Genomic DNA, 18,151 nt, shown 5'->3' on the forward strand with positions numbered 1-18,151 from the left:
GGACTGTCTGTGGCCTATGTCTGGGAGGGGGTGGTCCCCACTGCTGTTTGGTAGGGACACAGGAACCAAGGCCCAAACTCCAGGCACTTGGATTTCCTTGGAATAAAGGATCTTTCCAAGGGCTCAGCCACATGAGAGGCACTGTGATGGAGGGGTAGAAGAAACAGTGGATGGTTATTCTAGCCAGAGCCATGCGGTCCACGTGGACAACATGGCACCTGAGAAGGTTTATCCTGTGGAGGGTATCCCTGACAGCCATAGGGAAGACGTTCCCACAGACGCAGGGCAGCAAAAAAAAAGGGCCTCATTCTTTTCCTGCTGTTACTGATAAACAGCATCCATTCAAGTCTTGGGACCTCAAGCCAGCTAAAGGGAAACAGGTTGAGGTTTAGTATGGCTGTTCTCATGGGATACTGAGGAAGAGGCCAGAAGGGCTGACAGCCCTCAGCAGCCACAGCAGCTCTCTGGAATCAGCTTGAATTTCAGCAGTGGCAACAGGCCCAGCCTCATCTCATTTGTCTCGTCTGACCTTTCCTTCCTACGAGGACCTTAAAAGCCTGCTGGGACGACTATATCCACAAAGCAGGGCTATGCCTTGGCATCTGTGTCCACCCACAAATGCTGGTCAACCTGGGGTGAGCTACTCCCAGAGCTGCCTGTGGTTACACCAGTCTGCCTGTGACCAGTACCGGCTGGTCTGGCTAAACTCTATTAAATCACAGCTTGTGTCATTTCTTGTAACCGGCACTCACTGGAACTGGAGGGCCCAGGATCTTTGGGTGGAACGTCTTCGGCTGACTTTGAATCTGGTGAAAGGGGGCCTTGGCAGGAATGAGTCAGGAGGACTACGGGACGGGTTCTGGGAGCACCACCATGCCCCCGGAGCCCACTCCTACCAGCCATCCAGGGGTAGATTTTCCAGAGGATGGGTCCAGGTTTGGGGATGTGTCACAAGGACAGGAAAGTGACCCTGAGGCCCCTTCTCTAAAGTCAGCCCATAAAAGATGAAGTAAGCCACATAAAGACTAAGGCTTACAGCGTCCCTTGTTGGGTGTTGGGGGGAAAAAGTGGCAGAGCTGGCTCTAATGGTGTCCTAGAACTACCTCTAAAGCTCAAAGCTGAGTGAATTTCATTATGTTTTGTGGGTCTGTGGGGTCCCCAGATTGTCCGTGATGACCCAGCATTACTGCTGGAACTGTTTGTTTGCAGCTATGAAAATTAGGGAGGTGTGCTTCCTTCCCTGCTTCCAGGGAGCTATGGACACATGAACATGGAGCACACTACCCCCAGAGGTCTTTACCAGCCAAGTAGAAACATTTGCTCAGAGGCAGTAAAGCGCTATGGGCCACCACATGAGGACAGTAGAACTAGCAGCTCAGAAGCCCCTGTCACCATGACAGGTCCTACTGGAAGTATGTGTGTTTATGTATGCAACTGATTAGAACTCAGAATGGCTGATTTCAATAGTGGCAGCAGTCTATGAGAGACAGAGCAGAGAGGAAACTTGTCGAACACAGAAGCCACCCAATTGTAGTTTCAAAGTTTAAGTTCCCAGAACAAGGGGAACTAGATTAAGAGTGAATCTGGGCTTGTGAGACTACTTTCCTCACTGTGAGCCAACGTTGGGAAACGAAGCTGGAGCCTCTCAGGTAAGTGTCTGGCTATTTTTGCCTGAGGCCTCTCCCCACACTCTATCCCAACCCCTCTCACTCTGCACCTTACTCCTAGGGTCTGTCAATCTCAAATACCAGCCCAGCACCTGGTCCCACCTTCTGTCCCTCCCCTCCCCCTCTGGCCCTTGATTCTCACCTGTCTCGGGATCGCTGAAATCTGGCAAAGTGATTGTATTAAGCTGTCGTCTGTCAGCGATGGTTCTATCTAAGAGGCTGCTCCCACGTCCGGAGTCACTGCAAAACACACTGTAAACGTCAGTCACTTGAAAGACCAAGGTCAAGCTGGCACAGAATGCAGAAGGACAAGGATAGCTATGTATGTTGGGATGGTCCTCGTCTGTGCACACCTGCAGGTGTCCTGTACCAGGGTTTCAGTGATGGATACAGTGATGTATATCACAACACAACTTCAGTGATGCCCACAAATCCTTGCTGCTCTTGCTCTTCTGTCATTATAACATGTGAGAGCAGACTGGGCTGGTGAGACAGCTGAGTGGGCACAGCACTTGACGACTGTGCTCACATGTGACTTTGATCCCCATGACAATGATGGAAGGAGAGAAGCGACTCGTGAACATTGCCTCTGATAGGCACAGATGTGCTGGGGTGTGTCTGTACCTGCACACATACTTGCAATCTTGTACACACAGAAAGGAAAGAAGGGAGGGAGGGAAGGAAGGGAGGAAAGGAGGGAGGGAGGGAGGAGGGGGAAGTGATCTCTTCTACTCAGTTTCTTTGTCCTCTCAACAAGGAGAGAATGGCTGGCTTCCTGTGCCTTGAAGCTTTGGAAGGAATTTATCCAGTTCCTAAATGCACTACACTCCAAGATGTCTTTATCAACCGCAGCAGGGCTATGAACTCTGTGGCATGAGAAGAATTACCCAGAACATTTCCAGAATTGTACAGTGCAAAGGCTTCCTCCAGACCAAGTATACTAGAATGTCCAGGACAATCACTTCTCAAAACTTCTGCAGCTCTCAGGGCAGCTGTTGGATTTGAGGTTTCCAGAGTGACGAACAGTCAGGGACTTGACTGTGTCCCCAGATAAATCTCAAGTCCCTTACATGGGTAATATTTACATTTTCTACACGAGGAAAGGGTGGTGTGGAGCACTTCGGTGAAGAGTCACAGCAGAACTGGGGCTGTGGCCCTCTGGATCTGTGGGCTTCAAAGGTTAGCTAGAGGAGACCTAGGGAAAACACAGCAGTCTTTGGTGCTTCCAGACCACAACTCTACCAGCTTCCTGCACTGCCCATCTTTCTGACTACCCTTTCTCCAGCTTGGCCTAAAAAACAGGCCTGGTATTACTAACTGTCACTGTCACATGGAGGCCACTGCAGGCTGAACAGGGATGAAGCAGCTAAAGGACCTTAGACCATACAGATCCCAAATGTATAAAGTAGGTAGAAATTATGATTATTATTCCTATCATGATAATGTCTGGGGTTCTAGGATTTTTTTTAAAAGACATTTGAAATCTACAATTTCAAGGAACACATTTCCTTCCTGTGTGCAGCTGCTACTGTTTGAAAGTGGCAAACAAGATTCGTTATGAACCTTAACCCAGTTTACAGGCTACAATTTCCATGTCCAGAGATGTAGTTAGAGAAACACAGGAAGCAGAGGAAACTTCGCTCGCTGCAGACTGGCAGCCTGCATTTACCACATCATCCGTACAGACTTGCTGGAAGCTGCACTATTAATTATTTCCACACTGGGAAACAAAAAAATATCTCTTAGTAGAAGACAATGCAAAATCCTGAGCAAATAATCATACAACATGCACCGAATGCTTCTAATACTGGCCCGTTCATGTAAACAATCACAAAGGGTTAGTGATCAGAACACTGCAATGGCACCTCACCCAGGGAGCTTTCAGAAGGCTTTGTCTCCATATAAAATGATTCTGCAACACATGAGGCATTGACAGTGGTAAGGAAGGACCTGCCTGGGCACCCACTGGACCACACTGGGGTGATGCAGCCACAGTGTTGCAGGAATCCACCTCACACTGGGGTGCTGCAGCCACAGTGTTGCAGGAATCTACCTCACACTGGGGTGCTGCAGCTGCAGTGTTGTAGGAATCCACCTCACACTGGGGTGCTGCAGCTGCAGTGTTGTAGGAGTCCACCTCACACTGGGGTGCTGCAGCTGCAGTGTTGTAGGAGTCCACCTCACATGTTTTAGAGCATGAGCTTGGCTGCCATGTGTGATGTCTGAGGGGACCCAAAAGCTGGGGTCCTGGAGCCTGGATGGGGATCTGGGCTCTGCTCTATGTCTGTCACTGAAGAGTCATCACTTTGAAAAAGCCATTGTGCCTGGGTGACTTCGGGCCCGATGATGGAAGGAAAGATTATCCTCTTACACAAAATTGGGTCACAATGGAAAGAGTGTACAGATAGAACATTCTGGCAAGTTAAACCTTCCAGGCACATGCCGAGCGAGGGTCAGAAACACAGTTCCCTTTCAACACTTGTCTTGGTCACTATGCTTGGTGAGTTCCCAGAGACAGCTTACCTCTGGCCTTTCAGCCCAACTATGGGAGATGTGGGAATTTAAGGGCTTCTCACGTCAAACATTAGAAATCAACTGCAACCATAATCATTAATAATGATACAAGACCCAGCTCCTTCCACAGGCAGAGCAACTACATTTGGGTCTACCCTGCAGTTTGTCTCCATTGCTCCCTTAAAACCAGCATACAAGCAACTATGCGTCATTCAAAACTGGGATATCTTTTCTTCCATAGTAGATGTTTTCCTTCTAGATCCGCCTCTCACGGATTTAGATGTCCCTCCCCTTCCTCCATTCTGTCTACCTGGGCACCTCTCATGAAGTATTTACCACTGCACCTCCTCTCTTCTCATCCTGGTCTTCAGGCAATCGGAAGCTCTCCCAAGGGGGATAGCAGGAAGGACAGGAAACCAGTACTGGCCAGTGGTGCTAAGAGGTAATTTCAGGAGGGGAAATCAGGAAGACCCCAAGTCCACAGTGTATGAGCTGGAAATGTCTACATATATATGTGTGTACACCTCCAGGGAATTACTGTTCCCTGTTATGACTGAGAATTCAGAGTATACATAGTAAATACTGGTTAAAATTGGAACTGTAGTTCCTCTTAGAGACTCTTCCTGTCTTCCACAGCTGCAGAAGCTAAACACAAGAGACAAGGTGTGGTGGTGGTGGACCAGGAGTCAGAACACTGGAGTTCCTATCACAGCCTTGCCTCTTTCCAGACACACAATATATACTTCATCTAAGAGAGGAGCTGCAGACAGAAACCCTAACAGAGGCTGAAAGGAGAGGTGTGGGTCTTTGTTTGGTCCAGTATTTCCCCACTGTCTTGGTTAGGGTTTTACTGTTGTGAAGAGACACCATGACCAAGGCAACTCTTATGAGGACAACATTTAATTGGGGCAGGCTTACAGGTTCAGAGGTTCATTTGATTATCATCAAGGCAGGAACATGGCAGTGTCTAGGCAGGGATGGTGCAGGAGGAGCTGAGAGTTCTACATCTTCATCTGAAGGCTGCTAGCAGAATACTGACTTCCCACTGACTTTCCTACTCCAACAAGGCCACACCTCCCAACAGTGCCACTCCTGGGCCGCCGACACCCACTCTGCTCCTTTGCTCCCTTTTCTATACATTAGGAATGCTAATGTATAGTCTGTGCCACAGTAGGTTGGAAGTTGTTATCTGCTTTTTGATTTGGATTTCATGGGGGGTAACAGTTAAGAGATTTCCTTGACTCCCAGAAGAGTCTTTGAACTTTGGACTTTTAAAGAGTGTTGAGACTGTCATAGACTATGGGACTTTTGAAGTTGGGACTTTATGCATTTTTTGCATTATGATATGGTTACAAGATTATAGGGGTCAGGGATAGAATGTGGTAGTTTGAATAAGAATGGCTCTCACAGGCTCACAGATTTAAATGCTTGGTCATTAGAAAATGGCCCCACTTGAGAGGGATTAAGAGGTGTGCTCTTATTGGAGTGGATGTGCCCTTAATTGAAGAAATGTGTCACAGAGGCTGGGCTTTGGGGTTTCAAAAGCCCAAACCAGTGCTGGGGCGTCTCTCTTCCTGCTGCCTCTAGATCTGGATGCAGAACTCTCACCTACTTCTCCAGCACCATGTCTGCCTGTAGGCTGCCATGTTCCCTGCCACGATAATGGACTGAACCTCTAAAACTGTAAGCCAGCCCCAATTAAATGCTCTTTTATAAGAATTGCTGTGGTCACGGTGTCTCTTTGCAGCAGTAGAACACTAAGACAGGACTACTTCTGTCTAGGCTCTGAGGTCGGGTCCTAATCACACAAGTTCTCACTGTGTCTGAGCCTCAGGTCTCGCAGTGGTAAGAAGAGTGTGATCCAACATGGCACTTGCCTATTCATTCAGCTTTTCTGAAGGCAGAATGAGACCATGTTCTGTAAAATAAAAAAGAGCCCTACCGAAATGCTGGTGAGCTTTAGGAGGCCTAAAGTAAAGACGACATGCAACGGTGTGTGTCAACTTTAAATGCTGTTTGTTAATAAGTGACTGACACAGGTGTTAGGAAGAAAACAAGTTTCTTCCAATCATGAAGATGTCAATTTAAGGTTAATGACAGAGAAGGTTCAGGTGGCAGTGATCAGAGGTGGGAAAGAAGTGACTGACAATTTAAAAAGAAGAAGAAGAAAAGAAATTGGCTGTCACCAACAGAAGCAGCATTCTGTCACAGAGAGAGCTTTGGTGTCAGACAGCCTTGTGTTTGATGGTAACTCTGCTCATATCAAAGTTGGAAAACTTGGGTATGTTACATAGTTTCCTTTAGCTTTAACTTTATTTCCTCTAAAGTTGGAGTGACAACAGTTATCTTGCAAGGCTAATGCAGGGATTGAAGGTAGTACATAACGGCCCAGTTTGGTGCTGGCACAGGGGAAATTCTCCGTGAAAGTAATCACTACCATTCCTGGCTGAAATGCTGTGATTTGGAATTCTGGGAGCCCACAGAGACCTTTCTGGTGAGAGTCTGGTCAGATTTATGCTGTTTTGAGTGACTAAGTCATTATGGAGAAGAATTGAGGAGGCTTTATTCTTTACTAAGGGAGAGAAGACAGAACATGTCAGACCCCTATCCTAAATATTCAGACCCAGGAAAAGAGAATCTGAAACAACAGCACTTCCCCAAATGTACCCTGGAGAGAACGTCCACCCACTGCTCAAAGCAGAAACTGTCCTCCAAGCACAGGTGGAGCCCTATTGGTACAAGTTGTCCAAGGCTCAGCTCAGCAGCCCGCTTCTATTGTGAATTCCCTCAAGCAAAAATAGAGATGGAAAGAGCTGCCGAGACATACAGTCAGGGGCTGTTCTCATTGGCCACTCTGGGTCTGGCCCATGTCTTCTTCTACCTCCTCTTAGTGCCCTGAGGGCCTGTGCTGAGCCTCAGGATGATGTGTAAGGGCCTTGGGGAAGATGGGAAACCAGACAGATGAAGCATGGGGCCGAGACTGAGCATGCGGAGGCAAGGGCCGTGGAGTCAGGTGGTTGGCATAGACCGACTGCTTCCTGTAAAAATCGTCCTGCTCAGTTTTCAGCTTATTTTATTTTTAGTAAAGGATGTTTCTCACGTATCATGATTCTGTCTTGTGCAAAAGTCCATATGACCTAAAGCTCCTGGAGGCTGTTGGTCCTATGCTATTGCATCTGGGGGCTTTGAAGTGTGCCAACTGTAGAGCTAGCCTTGGCTGTACATGCTGCATCCCCTAGCCAGGGTCACTGCTCACCCCAGCTGCCCAAGCACGCCTAAATCTGTGCAATGGTAAAGGCTTCGGAGAAACATTTATTTATATCCTGAGAAAATGAAGTTGAAACAGACAGGGAGCTGTGGAAACGGCTGTCCTGCCTCCACCCCATGCCCAGTGCTTTGGGAGGGGTCATTTCCACCCCAGGGCAGGAACACTCTGCTCTGTCCCTAAAAGATCTTTCAAGGAAAGAAGAATACGGTTATGGGCATTTGGTTAGGTATTTTTAAAGGCTTTCCAATTCTGCTATTTTTTTTTTCTGCACATTCAATATTCTTGGTTGCTAAGTGGGAGGAAATGTGGGGAGGTGGGAGAGGTGTGGAGAACTGAGGGAAATTGGCAAAGAGAAAGCTGATGGTTTATTTTCTCCCTTCTAAAGGGGGTACAGGCAAAAGATGGGCTCCAGCATGGAGGCAACCAGCTGAGGCAGTGTCTGCTGCAGGCTGGGTTACAGGGCATGATGGGCCAGGGGAGGGGGCCTTTGAGAGAGATGAAGACAGGCATTTCCCATTTCTGCTTATAGAGATAGATATGTAGGATTTTTAAAGTAAAAATGATTTTTACTTTCAGATCAAACTGTGACAGGGAAAAAGTGAGATTCAGCGCTGCTTACCCTTCGCCAAGAGGAAGGGAGTGTGGCACAGCATGAGGGAGGGGCTTATTACATCTCAGAAATCCTGGAAGACCCTGCGAGCGGAGCTAGTTTACCCGGCTGCAGCCCCATACCCGCAAGCTGCTCTGCCACAGCTTGGAGACAATGCTGGATCACCTTCTGTCTGAGGTCAGTTCACCAGGGCACACCCACTCCCACAGGCCTAGAGTTTGAATACCTGCTTCTTAACACCAAAAGCCTTTTGATTTGCCTGTTTGTTGGAACAGGATCTCTCTGTAGCCTAGACTAGTCTAGAAGCCATTATGTAGTCTAATTTGGCCCGAGACTCTCAGCAATCCCCCTGCCTAGTCCTCCTCAAATTTGGAATTAGAGTGGGAGCCATCACATTTTGTTCAACTGAAGAAATTTTTGTTAAACAATCAAAATTCCCATTTCCCAGTGCCGCAGCCCAACTCACCCACCTCTCCTCTCTGTAGGCCTCTGCAGACCACGGCCACCAGTGCACTTGGCTGCCACCAACGAATGACAGACACCTGTTTGCCTCCTGACCCATACATCTTGCCATGAATTTGAAAAACCTTCTGAATATTTGAGGTGCGGGAGGTCACTTGAATCATTGGATAGCACTTTGCTAAATTACTTTGGCAGTGTGCCCCAAACCTGGGGCAAATGGATTATAGGGTGTTTGTTGGTGACCTGCTCGGGGGTTGACTGGCTGTTCTTCCTCGGATCTGCTGACTCAAAAGGTTAACATTTTGACTTTCTGTTAACTAAGGTACTATATAGTTCTGGAGGGGCAGAAGGAGAGACCCTGTAGAAAACCACTAAGAAAAACAAATTTTATCTGTGGGGATACAATTGACTTCTACCCTGTGGAAAGGATAGCCCCATAAAATATAGTCTGCCATCTTACAAGATACTATTTTTTCATCTATTTGTAAATTCATTTCAGCATTTCTGCCTATATACATTACAAATTCCTCTTTGAACGGACCATAACCTTGTACTGGCTTCTTCACAAGTGAATGAAGTAAATAAAATCTTTAATATGTGTTGATTTTATATTTGTATGAGTCATGAATTTAACTTCTTCAAAATTATTTTTAATTGTGTTCATAGGGACTTTCCTTCTTAATAGGATGTGACCTGCTAGCAACACAGACCCCTCTACTATTACTGTAGGAAACCCATTTGGATTGTGCCACTGGCCATTTTCTAAAGAGATGGTAAGACTTGTCACAGGCTGGGGCTGGGAGGAGAGGGGAATAAAAGAAACCCATGACTTAGGGGCTCCATCATCCTCATCTCATGGAAAACTGGGACACAGGGGAGTGACAGAGTTGATGCCAGATTCATGCACATAGGAGAAGGCTCTGATTTGCAGATACCCATGCAAACATGACACAAAACAGGCCCCACTGGCCGCTTACCTGGGATTGGTAAGGTTGTAGCACGATTTCCATATTTGTAACATGTGCTTACAGGTGAGCAGCGCCTCATCCGGGCCCCGGCAGAGCGACTCCAGCTTCACTTTGGAAAACAGTAGTCTACAGAGGGAGACAGGGAGAAAGCACCAGCTCAGGCCAGAGCTTGCAAATTAGGTAAGTGGCTCGGCCTGCAGCAGGGGCAACTGCACTCATTTTATTTTAATTTTTATTGTAAATAAGTGTTTTTCTATACAATATATTCTGATCACAGTTTCTCCTCCCTCAGCTCCTCCTAGATCCTACCCACCCATCCTGATCTATTCCCTTGCTTTCTCTCAATCTCATTAGAATAACAAACAGGCATCTAAGGAATTAATAATAAAATAAAACCCAATGAACCAAAATAAGACAGAACAAACAGGAAACAAAAGACTGAATGAAAAGTACAAGAAAAACATACAGATGTGGAGACACACAGAGTCACACATACAGAAATCCCATTAAGAACACAAAATTGAAAACCATAATATATAAGGAAAAGACCTGTTAAGGGGGGAAAAAAAGCCCAGACAAAGCATTCTGAGAAACAAAACCTTCCAAAAATCCCATTGAGCTCGTTTTGTGTTGGCCATCTACTGCTAGATATGGGGCCTGCCCTTAAGTGTGGTTTGCACACACAGTGAGACTTCCTTGGAGAAACTAAGTTTTCCTTTGTGCACAGTTATCAGCTGGAGATAGCTTCTGGGTTAGGACAGACTGTGTCCACTCCCCGTCTCAGCGCTGGGACCCCCTCTGGCGTGGACCTCTGCAGCCCTGAACTGCACTCATGTTAGCACGGGGTCATCTGTGCACCATAGACATCTGCAGGGTCTAGGAGAGGCAGTGGCTGTGGGGCTGAGGATTCCTGGACTTGCCGCTCAGCCTGTGGCTTTGTGCACGCCTCACCATGGAGGCATACGCAAGCACAGGATGACGAACTGTGCTGAGGTTAAAAGGACTGGAATGGGCAATTTTATTCAAAACACAGAGATTTTACTAAAAGCATGCTTTTTAGAACTAAGCCAATTTATTTGTGAAATTTCAAAAATTCACTAAAAGTGAACCTTGGTTTATTAATAAGATTACACAGGAGATACAACTCAGTTGATACACACATCTGCAGAGAGCCCTCCAGGAGAATGCTAACCTTCTTAGAAGATTTGAAAGCTTACAGAGCTGGAGCATGGTAACCCATGCATGTAGAAGTTGGAGGCAGGAGGATTATTGTTCATGGCTATATCTTGGGTTGCAGGCCAATGTGAGCTATGAAATACCCTGTTTAAAAAGAAAGACTGCCTGAAGTCCCATGAAGCAAGAGGAGCGTGGGACAGGCCTCCTCCTGACTTGCCTAGCCCTGCTCTTTGGGGCTTAGACTTTGGCCCCCTCACAATCATCAGAAGGGTTCCTTATTCTCAACATCACCCATGGCTTTAGGCTCCATCTAGACCTGAGTGCCAGGCAAACTGTTCTTCTTGTAGACAGCAGACAACTGACTGCAGACCACAGCTCTTTTAGTCTCTGCACTCACATCCAATGGCTTGAGAAGGCTTGAGCACAGATCGGATTTCCTCTTGTCCACTCCTTGCTCAGCTCTCGGAAACCTTCCTACAGGTCTGTCTAATGATCATGTTCAGTCCCTCTAGAGAAACAGCACGGCTAATCATCACCTCAACAGCACGTCAAGATCCCTTCACCAGTCCTTTGAAGCTGTCATCTCCCTGTCTCGCCATGTGTTCCACACTCTGCTCGACCCCTCCTCCTACCCTTCACTTCTATGGCGCTAACCAGCCGCTTCTCCAGCTCTGTATGCTGGAGCCTGGATCTTACCCTCTGGCACCTAACCTCTCTCTAATTGTTCTACAGTTCAGCTAAACCCACCATGTCGAATAAGTCTTCCTTTGCCACCTTCTTACTCCATCTTCTTTACTCGGGGTATACTCTACCAGCTGGGGTTTGTTATAATAAAGACAGGAGAGGGGACAGCTGCAAATTACTGATGTCCTCCTATGTACATATGGCACTCACAGACATATCTTTATGGTATGGACATCTCTGTAATTACCTTTATGGGTAGATAGTACTTATTTCTCTCCAACAGATGGGGACATGGCCGGCTGTTCCCTCTGGCCAGTTGCTTTTTGAAAGTGATTTGTGAGTGAATGAGCCCTCATCGGCCTTCCCCCCACCCCCAATCTCTGGCCTTCTCACCATAGTGCCCATGACTACTCTTTGTTCAACAGACTCTTCATCACACCTGCTCACCAGTGGCTTTCTCCGTAGCCCATGGAAGATGAAGACATGGATTGCAAGTGTTTTAAATGAGACACAGAGCATTCTTCAGTCACATGTGATATGATATCCAACTTTATGGTACCTACAGCAGCAGAGTCACTGCTGGTGAAAGACAGGACAGGAGTAGCTCGCCCCCAGCATACTCTAAACTTGGCTCTGCCTCTCTCCCAATAGACCACAGGAAACCTATAGATGCTTGCTTGTGCTCCCAGAGACATGTCAGGGCTGCAGCCTCCTCCTCAGACCTTGGTTTGCAGTGCAGAACCTGGGCTGAGATAGTAATGGGGCAGGTAATGGGCAGGCTGTGGTCCCTGACCTATAAGCAGCAGAATCAAGAGGAAGGCCAAATGCAAGCATGGGGCTAGGCTCTGACCCATGACATCTGAAGAAATAAAGATTTCCTTGAAGCCTACTAGGGCCCTCTACAGCATCTGACAGCCATTTGGGGGTTAGGGGGTGGGGTCACAAGAGTGTTTGAAAGGAATCAGAAGCTAACCCTTGCTGAAGCCTACATGAGTCCAGAACATGCTAGGAGTAATTTTGTACCCAAATCCAGCACGTTAGAAGGGAGAAGCTTCTGATTGGTCCCTGTCAGTCTTTAGTGGAGACCATTTGGAGGCCCAGAGGGTCTCCTAAGTAAAGGTTGCTGCCAAGCAGCTGTGTCTAGGAGAGTGGTCTAGGACTGAGGGGCCACAGGCCTCTTCAGCACTGTAGGTGGCTGGGCTCTTGGGTAAGGGTGAACCCAGGTTTTATGGCTTGGTCGGGCTCAGAGGAAAGTCCAGGAGTGGGTGAGAATGTTTCCTTGTTCAGCAGCAGTTAGCCATGATCCCTTTTACTGTCCCCAAGTACAAAGGCCAGAGTGCATCTTGAAGCCTTGGCTTGAGGGAGAAGTTCTGTGAAGGATTCCTGGCTGGGAAAAGAACTCCTAATTAACATGAAATAACAGCTTTCAAACATTTGACTCATGATATGGAGCTGAGAAGGTGTGGGCTGGATCTAAGAGAGCTACTCAGGAAGAACAACAGTGGACCTGCTACGCACACGTGATGGGAAGCATTGGAAGAGAGGCACTGGCAGCAGCATGAAGGAACTTAGCAGAGGGATGAGCTGGGGAGGCAAGAACACAGGCATCCAGGCCCTGTACTAGGCCCTGTGCTGGCCCCTGCGTACCCCTGAGCATACTTGAAGGCTGAGAGCACATGTTGGGGGCAGGGAGAGATGGCATTGCCTCTTCACCCACTTCCTGAACTTCAGTGGCTTAAATATGGCAGGGGAAAGTGTCAGAAACAGAACGGATGCCTCTCATCTCTCCAGACACCTGCTCCAGTGTCTTAAGGCAGCTGAAAATATTTGGTGGGAAATAAGTGATGTTGGCGCCGAAATGCAGAATACACAATGACTGGCATTAGTCTGCTGCTGCTGAATTTAAAGATGTAAATTCAACCCAATGAGGAAATCCCAAGGCAAGAAAGACACAGCAAGTGACGAGAAAGCTGAGGACTCGCCAGTGTCGGACATGGGCCATGTCTGCCAGCCTAAGACGGTGAGCAGAAGAGTGACCACAAGAAAGATCAGGGTGGCTGTGTCACCAAGAACAGCCATGACTTAGGTCAGAAGTTACATATTTTGTAGACCTGGTTCAAAGTTCAGTAATCTCATTTAAAACAAATTTTGTTCAGAGACCCATTGAAAACTTAGATAAAATCAATGAAGAACAGGGGAACACACTAAAGCACGAAGCCAACTCTGGGATGGCTCATTTCATTGGCCAACTTAACAGGTTTTAGAATCACCTAGAAGACAAATCTTGGCAGGTCTGTAAAGGTGTTTCTGAATTGGTTTAACTGGGGTGTGAAGGCCCACCCTAAACTTGGGGTACCATTCCATAAGTTGGGGTTCTTCCCTGAATAAAACTGGGAAAGCAAGTAAAGAATGTGCATCCCTCAAGGCAAACAAACCAACCAGTACTTCCTGGTTCTACCACTATGCTTTCTCTGCGTAATCTCTGTCTCTCCCTAAGCTGCTTCCTGTTAGGTACTCTGGCTACAGCAAGGAGAAAGGTAACTAACTAATAGAGACTTCATTACGAATAATTAAGACTTAGCATCTTCTACAACTCGTGCTGTGATCTAGCTCTCGCTACTTTATTTTGTTCCTAGTACACCATCTTCAGCCCAACTCAAGCCAAGGCCAACTCCTCCCTCACCTCGGGAGTCTTCATGCCCCGTGGGTCTCTGCAGAGGGTGCTCTGCTGTCTGATGCCTTTTCAGGTCACACATTTTGGCCTCTCGAGAGCCTGCTCATCCTTGAGAGTGCACGTCGAAAAGCATCTCTTTAGTTTTCAAGAATGGGAGTAACACCCCTCCAATGACAACACAATTGTCAAAAGCCACCAGAGCTTACAACTGCAAGATAACAAATTATAAGCCAAGAAACGTATGCTTCCAAGACAAGTAAAATAATAACAACAGCAGCAGCTGTGAGAACTTGGAATATTTAATCACTGATTCCACAACAACCCTGCAAATTAGGCAGAGCTAATCCAGCCAGACTCACAGCACGGATACTGAACTAAATCTATCTGACTCCAAAGCACCGAACAGGAAGCAGAGAACTGCTTCGAATCTTACAGTCACACAGATGGAGAGGGAGGTACCGCGCTGTCTAGTCCACTGCCAAACACTTAAACTCCCAAATGTAAGACTGTGGAACACAATGTAGCATAAAGTGTAGTCAGCCCCCAGCCTCTCTCTCAGAACTTCAGCCCAGTGAGGATCCCACTGTGGCCTCGAGTCAGAGGAGTTGAGGTTGGGGTTCTGATCCTAGAATGTCACATACAAGACACTTACTAGAGAACAGGCACTCACATTTGTGCATGTGTTTGTGATCTGCCTGCCACCCCAAAGTCTGATACATATAAAATTCCAGGTATCTGAATGACCCAGTTACTCAAACTTTTACTTTTCATTATAATTCATTAAATAATAGTTTACCCTATTTTGGAAATTTTCAAAGACTCCTAAGATAATTCCTGAAATAAAGACGATGTTTGGCTTAGAAAAGGGCTTAGAACAGACATGTAACATCCCAGTGAGGATCTAGACCACGTCGTAATGTGAAATTTCAATGTTCTTCATAGGAGCTGAGTCTAAGTGACACCTCTCAGGGCAAGCTGGGCATCTAGCAACCATTTCTAGGATGACTTTCTGACCTTGTCAAATCTGTCCCACTCTTGTTCAGCTTTCTCCTGAGTCTACTCCGTTAAGTCCTGACTTGGGCTGGGGAAGGAGAAAGCTAAAAGGCACATATTTTAAAATTCTGAAACTTAATGGGTACAAAAGTTTCCAATCAAGAATGCCCAGTGAGGGCTGAGGAGACAGCTCAGTGGGTTAAGTTTGTTGTGCAAACAGGAGGGCCTGAGTTTGGATCCCCAGAAGCCACCTGAAGGCAGAGGAAGACAGCACTTACCTGTAACCCCAGGGCTCCTGGAGTGAGATGAGAGGCAGAGACAGAAAGATCCCAGAAGACCACTGTCAGTATGCAAGAGGCCTGCTCTCATACAAGAGAGAGCAAGGACTGGCACTTAAGGTAGTCCTCTGACACCTACACATGTACTGACACACAGCTTACCTACACACACACACACACCCCGCAGTGCATGCACATTAAAGATCTTTTTTTTAAAAAAATGTAAAGTCTGTGGCTCCGATTTTCTCAGGCTTGTTAAGTGCCCCAAGGCGGAAACACGCATAGTAACCATACAAACCTGCACTACCTGGATGTGAGGGGTGCAGTCATGACAGCAGATTTTAGAAATAAAATCCTAGGACCCTGAACATTTGGGATCTTGTGATGATCTGTGAACTCAACTCTCAGACTCCGAGTGCTAGGAATCTTCGTTTGCTTATCTACTGAACGTGGGCAGGATGCAAAAGCAGCTGTGCAGAACAGCCTAGTGTGGCACAGGTCCTCAGAGCCCTGGATATCTTCCCTGACCCCCACTTCAGAGCTGGGCAGCCCACCTGGAGAGACAGAGCTGTTGCCAAGGGCCTAAAGGAAAGTGTGCACGTGACACTGGGCAAAGGAAGGACTACATCAGCAGAGGAGGGGGCGTAGGGTGGGTGGGGCGAGTAAGCTCAAAAGACATTTTTAACTAGAGAAGACGGTTTGGCAGCCGACCCAACCAAGGCGAGCAGTATGAAAAATGAAGAGCAGTGTGGTGGTGGTGGGGTGGGGGAAATGAGAGATTAAAGCCAGATGAGTCATTTGGAAACAGGTGTTCTGAAAAGGGAAGGCGAAGCGGGCCATGTGCAGCCAGCCCTGTCCAGGAGTGTCTTCAAATCCAACCAGCTGACTCTTCTGAAGGTTCCAGTTGAACCCAGAGGAACTCTGCCTGTTTATTGTCTTCAACCTACTATGTGCTCATTGGAGCCATGGTTGTGCTGGCTGGGCTGTCTTAATGGACCAATGCCAGAAACACACACACACACACACACACACACACACACACACAAACACCTACCCTGTGGCCTTGAGTTCAGCTACTGTGACTGATGCCCACCAGGGGTGACTGAGATGCTGGCTTTATATTATAGCTGGGTAGGGGTCAGAGCTGAGACACAGCCCTTTCATTCCCCTTTGTCAACATTTGGAAGGAATGAGTGTCAGCCAGGTCAGGTGACTGTTAATTCGTATCAACTATTGCTTGAGGCCTTAATAACTGCAGATGAACCAAATTATCTAATTCTCCATCTGTTTCCCAGGAGATAATTTCAAAGATCATCTGGCTTACCCAACCGCATATTGACATGTTATTCATTACCTCATTAGAAAAAGAAGTTACAAGTTTTCCCAATGAATGCAAAGCTAGAAAAGGCCGTAACAGATCTTTGAATACTTTGTTACTTCAAGTATATGGTCGGTCCCAAGACATGTAGCTGCAGAATCTACTAGGAAGAGTCTTGTGAGAAACAGAATCGCTATCTTTCCTCTACCTGTCACCCCAAGTCAGAATCCACACACAGCTAGGTTCCCAGGGATTGTGGATGCAAACTTAGAAACACTGCAGTTCACAGCTGTCCACCCTAATGGAGGATGGACCTTCAGTGCTGTGTTTTGAAACAAAAGAAAAACAACTTCCCAGGAAAGAGCTCCCATGGTCCTTGCACTTCGGAAAGTCTTCCTGTGCTTATTCATTCCCAGGGGAAATTTATTTATTTAGAATTGAGAGCTTGCTATGTTGCCCAGTCTGGTTCCAAACTCTTGGGTTCTCAGACGGAACTATTCGTATGTACTACACTTGCCTCCAATGCCACTCTTGGGAGCATGACTTCAGTTCCCAAGCTAGGTGGGAATTCTGCACACCCAATCATACTAAGCTCAGAATTGCGGGCGCCCTAGCTGTGGTATGGAACACATAGGATCTGTCCTTCCAGGGAGACTCCTTGAGCACTTTCTGAGGGTTGATCTAGAACTCTGCCCAATGTTGCCCACATAGCTACAGCGAGTATATGCAGGGTGATCAGTCTCTCAGGGGCATCAATCACAGTGGCGGCTACCTCATGGTCCTCCCTTGAGTCTGTAGAGCACCGAGCAACTGTCCCAGTAGCATACAGACAAGGCAGGATCAAGAATGGGCATAGTAAGACCTTTCCTAGGGATGAAGATGCAAACGCTTTTCCAGAACAGGCAGGTAAATAAAAGGCAGGTTTAACAAACAGCAGGGAGTTTTGTGCCATGCCTACCCAAATAGGTATCAAACTTGAATGTTTCTGAAATGTATTCCAGTCCAAAAATCTTTGCTGATATACAAAAGCTCACAGGCTTTCAATAACAAACCCTTATTCTCAGGCTTTCAAGGGGTTCCTTCTGGGCAACTGATTCCATTACACATCCAAATGTGTTCTGCCTCCTGGTCAGCTGTCAACAGAGGGGAGGAAGGTCTGAGGGCTAGGCTCTCCGCACTGTATCAGCTTCTCTGGTGAGGAACCCACCCAGTGGCTCACTGCCAGATGTGAGCTATTGAACTGCTAAGGAAGTTCTAAACACATGGCCATTTTAAGACCCTCAGCTGCTCCAGGAGACAGTGCAATGTGCCAGCACATCTGAAAGCTCACTGGCCTTTCTCCCTCCCTGGTCTTAGGTGTCAGTGGGTGACAGGGCTGCACTGTCTCCCCACACTCTCCTGTCAGCTGCCCCAGAAAACCTAGAGCACACTGATTTGGTAAAACAAAGATTCTTAGTGCCAAAGACTATGTAAGTAGCTGTTTTTTGTTTGTTTTGTTTGTTTGTTTGTCTTAAGGGTTTAGCTGTCTCTTATCCTGTC

At 47.1% G+C, this 18,151-nt stretch overlaps 1 protein-coding gene across 3 annotated transcripts in view; it reads right to left on the reverse strand.

Moving 5' to 3' along the window:
- Ttc7b (tetratricopeptide repeat domain 7B) overlaps positions 1 to 18,151 on the reverse strand; it is a 209,923-nt gene that overhangs the window by 49,713 nt on the left and 142,059 nt on the right. For all 3 annotated transcript variants that reach the window (XM_028777279.1, XM_028777276.1, XM_028777277.1), the window contains 2 exons: positions 9,499 to 9,615; positions 1,810 to 1,907 (listed from right to left, as the gene is read on the reverse strand). In XM_028777279.1, the coding sequence (XP_028633112.1) occupies positions 1,810 to 1,907; positions 9,499 to 9,615 (215 nt within the window). The remainder of the gene's footprint in view (positions 1 to 1,809; positions 1,908 to 9,498; positions 9,616 to 18,151) is intronic.

Source organism: Grammomys surdaster, unplaced genomic scaffold (assembly GCF_004785775.1).
Source record: "Grammomys surdaster isolate TR1022 unplaced genomic scaffold, NIH_TR_1.0 279, whole genome shotgun sequence".
Lineage (NCBI taxonomy): Eukaryota > Metazoa > Chordata > Mammalia > Rodentia > Muridae > Grammomys > Grammomys surdaster.